The sequence below is a fragment of the Danaus plexippus genome, assembly GCF_018135715.1.
Source record: "Danaus plexippus chromosome 9 unlocalized genomic scaffold, MEX_DaPlex mxdp_24, whole genome shotgun sequence".
NCBI classification, from domain to species: domain Eukaryota; kingdom Metazoa; phylum Arthropoda; class Insecta; order Lepidoptera; family Nymphalidae; genus Danaus; species Danaus plexippus.
In genome coordinates, this window is record NW_026869847.1 from 2,425,106 (window position 1) to 2,435,425 (window position 10,320).

At 31.5% G+C, this 10,320-nt stretch overlaps 5 protein-coding genes across 6 annotated transcripts; 2 read left to right on the forward strand and 3 right to left on the reverse strand.

Annotated features, from left to right (window-relative positions):
- Nucleotides 1–16: 16 nt before the first annotated feature.
- Nucleotides 17–1,050, reverse strand: LOC116767720 (ribosome maturation protein SBDS). The gene is made up of 2 exons (XM_032658175.2): nt 830–1,050; nt 17–738 (listed from the first exon to the last, which is right to left on the reverse strand). The coding sequence occupies exons 1-2, from the start codon at nt 958–960 to the stop codon at nt 114–116; spliced, it is 756 nt and encodes a 251-aa protein (XP_032514066.2). The 5' UTR covers nt 961–1,050; the 3' UTR covers nt 17–113.
- Nucleotides 1,051–1,526: 476 nt separating this feature from the next.
- On the forward strand, nt 1,527–5,877 carry LOC116767234 (gametogenetin-binding protein 2-like). The gene is made up of 8 exons (XM_032657478.2): nt 1,527–1,720; nt 1,976–2,166; nt 2,254–2,397; nt 2,471–2,738; nt 3,108–3,332; nt 3,570–3,851; nt 3,994–4,416; nt 5,005–5,877. Exons 1-8 carry the CDS (start codon nt 1,631–1,633, stop codon nt 5,197–5,199), a joined length of 1,818 nt encoding a protein of 605 aa, XP_032513369.1. The 5' UTR covers nt 1,527–1,630; the 3' UTR covers nt 5,200–5,877.
- On the reverse strand, nt 5,842–7,351 carry LOC116767235 (3-oxoacyl-[acyl-carrier-protein] synthase, mitochondrial). The gene has a single exon (XM_032657479.2). The coding sequence runs from the start codon at nt 7,235–7,237 to the stop codon at nt 5,951–5,953; it is 1,287 nt and encodes a 428-aa protein (XP_032513370.2). The 5' UTR covers nt 7,238–7,351; the 3' UTR covers nt 5,842–5,950.
- An 87-nt stretch (nt 7,352–7,438) lies between these two features.
- LOC116767236 (neuferricin) lies at nt 7,439–8,653 on the forward strand. The gene is made up of 4 exons (XM_032657480.2): nt 7,439–7,848; nt 7,920–8,063; nt 8,164–8,350; nt 8,470–8,653. The coding sequence occupies exons 1-4, from the start codon at nt 7,554–7,556 to the stop codon at nt 8,636–8,638; spliced, it is 795 nt and encodes a 264-aa protein (XP_032513371.2). The 5' UTR covers nt 7,439–7,553; the 3' UTR covers nt 8,639–8,653.
- Nucleotides 8,654–9,245: 592 nt separating this feature from the next.
- On the reverse strand, nt 9,246–10,224 carry LOC116767238 (uncharacterized). Of its 2 annotated transcripts, XM_032657482.2 has the most exons (3): nt 9,957–10,224; nt 9,693–9,846; nt 9,494–9,583 (listed from the first exon to the last, which is right to left on the reverse strand). In XM_032657482.2, exons 1-3 carry the CDS (start codon nt 9,968–9,970, stop codon nt 9,503–9,505), a joined length of 249 nt encoding a protein of 82 aa, XP_032513373.1. In that variant the 5' UTR covers nt 9,971–10,224; the 3' UTR covers nt 9,494–9,502. The 2 variants fall into 2 exon arrangements, with proteins under 2 accessions (XP_032513372.1, XP_032513373.1); XM_032657481.2 differs by having other exon boundaries at nt 9,246–9,846; nt 9,957–10,215.
- Between the last annotated feature and the right edge of the window lie 96 nt (nt 10,225–10,320).

Genomic DNA, 10,320 nt, shown 5'->3' on the forward strand with positions numbered 1-10,320 from the left:
ATAATAAAGACGCAAATTATAAGTGCATTAATTTATATTTTAACAGCAATTACAAAACTTAATAAATAGATGATACAATGTTATTTATGTGTAAATTTTAAATATGAGTTCTATTACAAAGCTTGCTCTCCTTCAATCATTTCTTTTAGATTCAATAACTCGAACTGCCCGTTCCCTTTTGTATCTGTTCTTATCATTTCATCTAAATTCCTGAAGCTCCCAGGGTCTATAAGACATATTAAGTTGGCAGTGCCGGAATCCCAAGACTCATCCTCTACATTAGTAACCAATTTAACAACTTTGTCTCTTATTTTACGAGCATCTTTCCCTTGTAATTGAATTCTGACTCTCATTTGTGCTCGCTCAAGCGGTATTTCTTTCTTTATTAATTGTATCACATCAAGCGATTGTTGCTTGGCATTTTTGTTTACGTTTACTGAAAAATGTATATCTTTCATAGCTTTTTCAATTATAGAAACTGGATAAGGTCTTTTTGTTTCTGGGTTAATGCATTTGTCAGCTACAGTCGTTGCTATATCTTTGAACAGAGAATCAATTTGGGATTGTCGTTCCTTGTCTGAAACTTGAAGTTCTCCCTTTTCTAATATTTCTTTGCATATTTCAGTTTGATCGTCTTTGCCGAAGATTTTAATTAAATCCTCTTTTTTAGCAACCTGTCCTTTCGATACATTTACGAATACAGTATGTGTTTGAAGAACTTCATCGATATCTTTCTCCCTGTAATATCATATTTTATATATTAATTATTCAGTATATTTATTAGAGCATCTAATTATAAACATTTTGTCCATATATTAATTTCACTTACAGCTTATTCCTCCATGATACAACTTTATTCCGGTAACATGCTATTTCGAATCTTTTACCACCTTTCTTTAACCTAACTATGGCCACATTCGTTAATCTAATTTGATTTGTGGGTGTAAATATTTTTGACATAGTTGTTTTTTATAATGTTCAACAAAAACAAACGATTGGAAAAACAATGGCTAATTAGATGAGTTATTTATGGTGTCAAGTTTATTATTATTTGTTCAAACCATAGACATTTTTTGTTTCATTCTAAGCAGAGCGAGAGTTATGTTTTACCACCTATTTTTATGTATTATTTGATATGAATAATAGTATATAAAACAATTTGAAAAGTTTGCCTCAATTAATTATAGAATTCATAATTTTTACTTTGTTCTTATTATTAGTTTATCCTTTGTTCAGTGGTATATTATCTTTTTAATAATAAGTATTATAAATAAAGTCTACTTATAAGTAAAAAAAAATTAATTTTGAAGCAGATCATGGAAATAGTTAATTATATTATATGTGTATATTATCAATAATTCAAGAGGATTTTTCCAGTTTTTACAAGTATTAACACGTGAATTTATCATACTAAAGAAATATAAATTTATTACAATTATTTTCTTTGTTATGTTTTTCAAAAATCCGTCGAGTCCAAGATTTTTGTAACACTTTGACACTTTCATAACCATTCGTTTTTAATCTATTCTATTCTCAACTCGACGTGTATTTCATAAAAGTTGGCCGTCATCAGCCCTCATTTTGTTATATTTGCATATTTTGTCGGCAATTTTTATGTGATTTATTAAAAATGGCTAAGTTAGTCGATATTTACAATTGCGATAAAGATCCCCTTATAAAGCGGCGACAATTGCCTTTAGTTATTTACGAAAATTTAACTGTAAGTTGCGTCTCTTAACTCTGACTTTACCTCAAGCGTAGTTTGATTATTAATGTAAATTAGTCTTTAATATCTTGCTGCAGTAGTTTATATTTTCCACATTGTTATGATAATATCATCACCTAAGTATTATTTACTTTCATGTTTTTATTTTTTATTAAACTGATATCTTCCACTGGATGTGACGTCTTCAAATTGACCTTATTTTCTTAATCATTTCTTTGTTGACTTGACTATGCACGCTTTATTTTCTAGATGATTATGGATTTAAATACTATGGGCCTAATTTGTGACAATCCGCAAGTTAAAGGTCGCGAGTATGAAGAATTTATGCGCAAGTATAGAATTCTTACGACAGACGAATTAAAAGCAGCGCTTAGGGTCGACGCCTCTGATATATTTAACGTTTTAAACCAAAGCATTCCTTGTGTTGGCTGTCGGAGAAGGTAAACGAAAGGGCACTCAAAAAATTTTAGTTTAAAAGATTTCTTGTCAAAGTATATAATACATTTATTGATAAATATTGTTTTCAGTGTTGAAAGACTTTTTTATCAGCTTTGTAAATCAGGACATCCAACCTTAGACCCATTAATTATTACACCTGATGAAATAATGTCCATTAAAGAGGATAAAATCACACATCCACAGTCATTGGCTACTTTATTAAATGGTCACAGGTAGTACAAGATTTGTCACACATTATTTTTTTTTTTAATATTTTTTAGTCTAACTGTATGTTTTGGATTTCAGTACGGGATTAGAATGCTTATTACTCAGCCAACCTAGGTGGAAGAAATCACAAAGGTGTACGCTTCATTCTTTAGAAGCGGGTAGCGCACGAGGTTGGGGTGCAACAGTTGGTTGTGGTTGGGGCGGCCGGGCGGCTTGGAGAGCTGCTTGGGACGCAATGAGAGCTTCCGCCAGGGAACATGTCACCCTTGTCCATTTTAACACTCTACACGATACTCTTCACAATTATTTGAGGAAGCATAGATTTTGTGCAGATTGTAAGACTAAGGTATTGTTTATTTCTATGTTCTACAAGTAAAGCACTTTCAGCTTTATTGAAAGAAAATGTTGTGTGAGAGGTTTATTGGTTTATAAAACAAATTTTATCCAAAAAATTTTTCTTCAGTGCGTATATGTATATCATGGTAGTTGTATAAGATTTAAAAAATCTTTTTCTTTATAAATCAAACTGATGGATTGATTTCTTAATCTAAGATATTTAAGTTTGGTGTCTAAGTTAGCCTAAATTGGCAAAAGCCTGCTGTAAATTATATGTAATTTATCAAACTGATAACAATTTTGACATTATCTACTTTTAAGTGATCAACAATTTTAAAAATAATCAATAAATTTATTTCTTATATCAAAACTATTTCAGGTTTTGCGAGCTTATCAGTTACTTGTTGAAGAAAAAGAACCTCAAAAGGAAAAGGGATATGTTGGTGCCTTATATGGGGGTATAAAACGTTGTTTGTTAGACAAACACCTTCATTTGGAAGCAAAGACAGATTATATAGCACACCTTATAGCCAGGGCAGAACCTGAACTGCTTGGTAACCACCGTGAACGGCATGCCAAGACATTAGAAATAGCACAGGAAGAGGCTAGTATTATTAATATGTATATATTTGTGTGAAGAAAAAATATGCAAATATAAAATTCATTTTTATAAATAAAAGCATATGTTTGCATGATGGATAAAAAAATATGTATTGTTTTATAAGGAACGGACCGACAGAATTAATCATTCTTGGGAACAATCTTTCATTTGAAATGGGTCCAATTTAGAGAATGCAATCATTACACATATCATTAAACATATTAAATGTATATATTTCAGGTGTTAATTTGTCTGGGAATATGTATATACGAGCGACTCCAACGCATATCTTTAAGGTTGCGTGAAGAGGAAGGCACATGCCAGGCTCTCGTTGCAGTTGGTATCGAGGCACTCTATCGAAAATTTGAGACGGCTGTTGAGCTTAAAAGCGGAGTGTCCAAACTTCAATTATTATATGATGAAATAACACAAGAAGAACTAACAAGGCAACAGAGAAAGGAACAGAAAAAACTTAAACGGCGTAAGAAGAAGGAACGGCAAGCAGTTGAGAGCAAGTCCAAGGTATGATGAGTTTATTATCGCAGATTATATAGTACCTTTCTGATATTAAAATTCTATAGAAGATATACAATACACAATTTTGTATTACATATAATAATTATATATCTAGTGTGGAAAATATTATATTTGATTTATATTTCAGGAAGGAGATTCTGAGGAACCGGAAGAAAAGTGTGAATGTGAAGAATGCTTACTAGAAGAAAGAGACACTCCAATGGATCTCATGTCGCCGGATTGTAACCAGTGTTGTGACGTGATGCAGTCGAATGTGGATAGCTGCCAGTCATGTCAGGACGACTATTGTTTACCCAAGAAATCAAACGCAAAGTTTATTAAAAATAATCTTTTGGCAAACTTTAGTCATGACTGTGGATATTCGTCGGGTAATAACGTTGGTTGTTGTGAAACAATGTCTGGTTCTTCGTCACTTATGAGTTCACCGGAAGGCTCTGAAGTGGCTTGTTCTGAAGGATTCTGCAATCACGAGAGAGGGGACTGTCTAGATTTACCAAAACATGAAAAAATATCTTGTTCCGGTTTCACACTTTCCTTGCAGGAAATGCTGGTAGGTAACATTTTTTAAAATATTAATTATATGGAGCTATTTCCAAAAAATCTGAGGGTTTTAAACAACTGAAATGTATTATTTGTTTAATTATTAATACATGGAAGATTTTTTGCTACTTTTCCTTTAAAAGGTTATTATATGCGGATACAAAAAGGAAAATTGTTGAAATAATATTGAGTGGACTATGACCTACAATTATTTCTTGCCACATTAAAAAAAATTATTGAAATAGTATACTACCTAACCACAATTTACTGGGCAACTTAAATCTCATTTCATAATATCACTTTTATTTAATCAAGACAGTTAAAATTAAAGTTTATCAAGACAGCATTAAGGGTGAGCTAGTTACGACTAACTTATGTATCTTAAGACTTGGTTGCTTAAAGGATTTAAAGTTAAACTTAAGGTCAAAATATTTTAAAATAAAACAGGCCACACTTAAAAGTTCCTTGTTGATTTACAACCCAAAAATTATGAATGATGGGATGCACCATATGGGACTTCACAAATATACATTGTATGTGGACATCATGTATATATGTTGTCGCAGTCAGAATAATTATTAAATTTCTTCACTTACAGGATACGTGTTCCTCAGACGAAGAACAAGATACTTGTTACATACCCATAGAAGAAGTTCTGGAATTCAAATCACGAAGGAACATCACTGAGAAACGCCAAGAACTGAGACAGAATTTACGACAAAAGTTTGCACAGCTTTGTGTGAACACACCCCACTCACATCCCATGGCCTTACAGAGAAAAAACCAAGTCTAGTGTCGATGAACTGTAACATTCAAACTGCACTCGTAAACCTCAAACTGTAGCCGGAGTCCAACAATCCCAAAAAAAATATATTTATTTATATTATTATATAATCCAAAATATTATATTATTTTCCCGATATTTTATTCATAGATGCATGTTGAAAAACGAAGGAAGCTTTTATACGAAAAGCCGTTCATGAAATTTCATATTGGTTGTATACATCAGCTTAAAAATAGAATTTTTATTCCAGATATAGTTCCTGGTAAATTCTTAATTAAAATATTGACATGTTGGAAAGTATTTGAAAAAAGGTGCTTATAGACTGTATCAGTAGTATTTTATAGTAATAGTCACATACATATTATAAATCGTAGAAAAAAAACAGTGCAGGTTTGAATGATCGCGACTATAGGATATTATATAGGACTGGAGAGAAACCAGCATTTAACGATTATATATTATAAAAATGTTGAAAGCTTTGTAATGAAATATAGTAGCATTTTTGATGAAGTAATTTTTTTTTTCTTGCTTTATGTGACTTAATATATGTGGTACCAGAATGTAATATTCCTGCTCTTTACAGCTGTGATTATCAGCATATTGTTGGGAGTTACCTTGGCTGATTTGCCATTGTTATGAAATCGAAAAACATTTGTAACTCAGTTTTAAATATATTATCAAAACTAATGGACTTTGTTTCTTTTTTAACTTATAGTTACTTAACAGTGACACTTAGATCTTTGCAATATGAATTATTTTGTTAAACACTGGAAATACAGAGTGTTGCATTCGTGCCGCCGAATCCAAAAGAGTTTTTTAATGCTATTCTTCTATCTTTAGTCCATTTTTGTGGGACTTTGGCTACATAATTCAGATCATCAAGAGGATTGTCTAAGTTTAATGTAGGAGGCACAACTCCCTCGGAGATTGCTAGAACGGTGAAAGCTGTCTCAAGATTTCCCGCAGCCCCAAGTAAATGTCCATGGGCTCCTTTTGTTGAAGAGATCAGTATGTCTTTAGCTTTTTCTTTGAACAAGGTTCTAATAGCAGTGGATTCTATACCATCACCGACTGGCGTTGATGTTGCATGTGCATTTATATATGAAATTTCTTTGTAATTTATATTACTATCCTGTAGGGCTCTGTTCATGGAGAGTATGGCACCACTGCCATCTACCCGAGGTGTAGTTATATGGGCCGCATCACCCGACAAACCATATCCTAAAATTTCAGCATAAATCTTAGCATTTCTTTGCAATGCATGCTTGTATTCTTCTAAAACTAAAACAGCAGCTCCCTCGCCCATAACAAATCCATCTCTATTTTTATCAAAGGGCCTAGAAGCCATGGTAGGTTTGTCATTGAATGAGGTGCTTAAAGCTCTTAACCGACAGAACCCTGCTATGGCTAATGGACTTATACAGGCCTCTGCTCCACCACTTACCATGACATCGGCATCTCCATTTCTGATAAATCTAAAAGCATCACCAATAGAATGTGCTCCAGTTGCACATGCTGTTGAAACAGCATGATTTGGCCCCCTGAATCCATATTTTATACTTATATGTCCTGCTGCCATGTTTGGTAGTATTCTTGGTACGAAAAATGGACTTACTTTATTGTAGCCTGATTGTAGAGCATTATTTGTATCACAAACATCCTTAAGATCTATCATACCCATTCCTAAAGTGACTCCTGTTGATTCCATATCTGATTCTAGTTGTGGCACCCACTTTGCATCATTTAAAGCTTCTTCAGTGGCAAAAAGAGCTAAGCAAGTAGCAGGGGCCATTAATTTTAAATTAGATTTTGACATCATTTTCGATAAAGCAGGATTGTCTTCATCTGGTATTTTACCAGCTATTTGACTAGGTAATTTTAAATATTCCTCATCCTTAAGAGAGACTATTCCACTTTGTCCTTTTAAAAGGTTTTGCCATGACTTTAAGGTATTTGTTCCAAGAGGCGAAACTATTCCCAAACCGGTGACTACAACCCTTCTGGAAGGATTTTGTGAATATTTACGAATAAAGCGAATAGATTTCATTTTGTATAAATATAAAATATAAAAATGATAGCCGATTTTAACCTCTTGCCATGTACTGTTTTCATACGCAAAATGTATGAGACCATTGATATTTGATAGTAAACTTTAATAAGTTTAACAACTGTCATCTGCTACATATGATAATGACAGTTGACATAACATCTGAGTTGAGTTTCACAAATATTTTTGACAATTGGAAATGTATGGCTCTGGCATATAGGCTGTCAAAATAAATATTTAAACACTTATAAATTTTATTAAAGACTGTTTGTGCTCACTAAATAAAAACATTTTGTTAAAACGTTGCTTATACAATATGTTTCTTCTAGCAAACTTACGATTATATTTTAAGTTTCTTATTGTAATAATTACTATAGCAGTGGTGATTGCAGCTATAATTTTGAACAAATTCCCATCAGAATATGAATCTCCAAAAATTAACGATACTCCTGAAGTTCCTAAAAAGGTATACATTTTTACAGATCAAGAATTAGCACAATATAATGGTATTCAACAGGAAAGAATATATTTATCAGTTATTGGTAGTGTTTTTGATGTAACAAAAGGCAGAAAACATTATAAAAAAGGAGCTTCATATCACTATTTTGCTGGTAATTACAGTGTATGTTTAGATTGGAATTTATTTTACTACTACACCATATTAATGTTATACTTCTAATAGGAAAGGATGGCTCTAGAGCTCTTGTAACTGGAGATTTCAATGACGAAAGCAGTAACAAGGATTATGTTCTAGATCTCAATTGTGATGATATATTCAATATCTTACATTGGCGTCGCACATTCAGAGAGAAATATGAATTCATAGGTAGTTAAAAGATAAAGAATGTGACAAAAATATGTTATTTGGATTTTAATTGGTAAGAGAAATTTGAATTTATTTATTTTTTTAATTTATTTTTATACAGGATATTTATCAGGACGATATTATGATGAAAATGGGGCAGAAACAATGTACATGACAGGGTTGAAAAAAGTTGTGAAACAGTGTAGGGAAGAAAAGGAAGAAGCTAAAAAACAAGAGAGAATATTCCCACCATGTAATATATCATGGAAAGAAGGTGAAGGGTCTAAGGTGTGGTGCTCCAAGTCAAGGTATAAAGACGATATAATTAATATATTTATTTATTACTGTAATTATTAATTTAATAATCTTTAAAAATAACCATATTTTAATCGTAAATCTTTGTTATTATGATAAAAACTTATTCCAGTGGCGGCATAGTCAGAAACTGGGTTGGTGTTCCACGACAACTTTACACTCCCGGAGTTGAAAGGCCACAATGTGTCTGTGTATCTCGTGACAACATCAACTCAAGCCTTATCAAAGAGTATGAAGGATGCCCCTCAACTTCCACGGAATGTATTGTACCAGATAAATGAATTGATTCTTTCATATTTTTGTGATATTACTTAACATTCCTCGTATTCCTCATAGTTGGTATCATTATTCAAAATGTATTTGTAGTATTTTATAATTTGTCTATTTATTTTTTATAAGATTTGTTGACACAAACCAGCCTATGGTACATGTTAACTGAGGTTGTGAGCAATTTTTTTTTTTAAATTTTAAGCAAGTACACAAAGTTGAAGGACAAAGATGATATTAATTTATTATAATGTTAATTTTACAAACTTAAATTATTTATTATTCTTCATTTACTTTAAAATGGATCTAGTGTTGTGACAATATTTTGTTTAATAATTATTATTTGTAATTTTTTAAAAGATGTTATCTGAATTTTTTTTATTTATAAGTATCATACCAGTATTTTAGTATTGGTTATGTTTAGACCATTTTTTATTAGACATTTAAGAAATCAATAAAATAAAATAATTTGATTTTCACTCATTCTTTGAAATTTATTTGTGCCTCACCCATTATTTAGGAGCTTATAATCTTTTGACATCTTTTCTTAAATGAACAATGGTTAATGAAACATCATTCCAAGAAAGCACATATTAAGAGTTGTTTATTAAAAGTCAAATAAGTGATTATAAATTGATTTAATGCATGTCTATAATAATACCATAGGTAAATTCTGAATCATCATACAGTTGCACTATCTACGGTTTTATTATCAGAGTGAACAGCTTCATCAAGTTCCAGACATTCAATCGTTTTCAGAAATACATTCATTGGAATTTTTTTCCTATTAACAAAAGATTTGTTACCTAAAAGTTTCTTGATCTTGGCCCTGCGTTTCTTAATTTTTTCTTTTGTATACTGACTACCTATTTGGAAGGTCAATAGTCTCTTAACTTTTCTTCCTCCAATGAAGTTATCACATTCAGAACTATTTGATTTAGGCTCTTCATATATAGTCTCTAAAGTTTGAGTCAAAGTTTTAATTTTTTTATTAAGGTATAATGCTTCTATTTGTTTTGGGTTTGCATTTTCAGTTATGCTAATATGTTTACGTGGTTTCATACTAACTCTGCGATTAGAAGATTTGCTCGGCTCGGGAGCCAAACATTTTCGTTTTCTTAAAACACGAGAAGGTGGGTTTGACACTACACTTTCAACGCTACTCTCTCCCACTTCCATTATATCCAAAAGTGCCATTTTATTTGGTAACTCAGAATCTGATCTGTAATAGGAGTAAGTTTAAATTGTAATGTGATCTGAGAAAAACCTTGTTCTTCTTTAAAATGTTTCTTTTTGAAATAATAATTTAACAAATAACAATATAATACTGACCTCGCCGTGTCCATGCTCAAATTAATAAAATACTCAGCTTCTTCTTCATGTACGTAATAAAAAAAAAATACAGTTTTCGGACTGTTCAACCGTTGTACACTTGTTTATATTCATTCATAAGTTTCAGAATTCAGAGTGACTTTGACAGATTATCTGTTAACATGTTGGAACATGGCAAAATACTAGTCACATTTATTCATGTAGGCTACGACAGATGACGCGCATGTAGTGATTTTTTTGCAGTTTTAATTATTATAAAGTCTATAAGGTTTTTAAAAAAAAAGACAAATTTCATAAACTAACTCCTGTTGTAATAAATGTTAGTTTTTTTATTTATGTATTTTCATGATAATTTTAATGAAAA

What these genes read in the sequence shown, in the direction of transcription:
- LOC116767235 (XM_032657479.2), bottom strand. Translation starts at nt 7,237, where the DNA reads ATGAAATCTATTCGCTTTATTCGTAAATATTCACAAAATCCTTCCAGA.
- LOC116767720 (XM_032658175.2), bottom strand. Translation starts at nt 960, where the DNA reads ATGTCAAAAATATTTACACCCACAAATCAAATTAGATTAACGAATGTG. An exon ending in GTATCATGGAGGAATAAGCT is followed by an intron (nt 739 to 829) that starts GTAAGTGAAATT and finishes ATGATATTACAG; the next exon opens with GGAGAAAGATATCGATGAAG.
- LOC116767236 (XM_032657480.2), top strand. Translation starts at nt 7,554, where the DNA reads ATGTTTCTTCTAGCAAACTTACGATTATATTTTAAGTTTCTTATTGTA. An exon ending in TTCATATCACTATTTTGCTG is followed by an intron (nt 7,849 to 7,919) that starts GTAATTACAGTG and finishes TACTTCTAATAG; the next exon opens with GAAAGGATGGCTCTAGAGCT. An exon ending in GTGTGGTGCTCCAAGTCAAG is followed by an intron (nt 8,351 to 8,469) that starts GTATAAAGACGA and finishes AACTTATTCCAG; the next exon opens with TGGCGGCATAGTCAGAAACT.
- LOC116767234 (XM_032657478.2), top strand. Translation starts at nt 1,631, where the DNA reads ATGGCTAAGTTAGTCGATATTTACAATTGCGATAAAGATCCCCTTATA. An exon ending in TAGAAATAGCACAGGAAGAG is followed by an intron (nt 3,333 to 3,569) that starts GCTAGTATTATT and finishes TATATATTTCAG; the next exon opens with GTGTTAATTTGTCTGGGAAT. An exon ending in TTTCCTTGCAGGAAATGCTG is followed by an intron (nt 4,417 to 5,004) that starts GTAGGTAACATT and finishes CTTCACTTACAG; the next exon opens with GATACGTGTTCCTCAGACGA.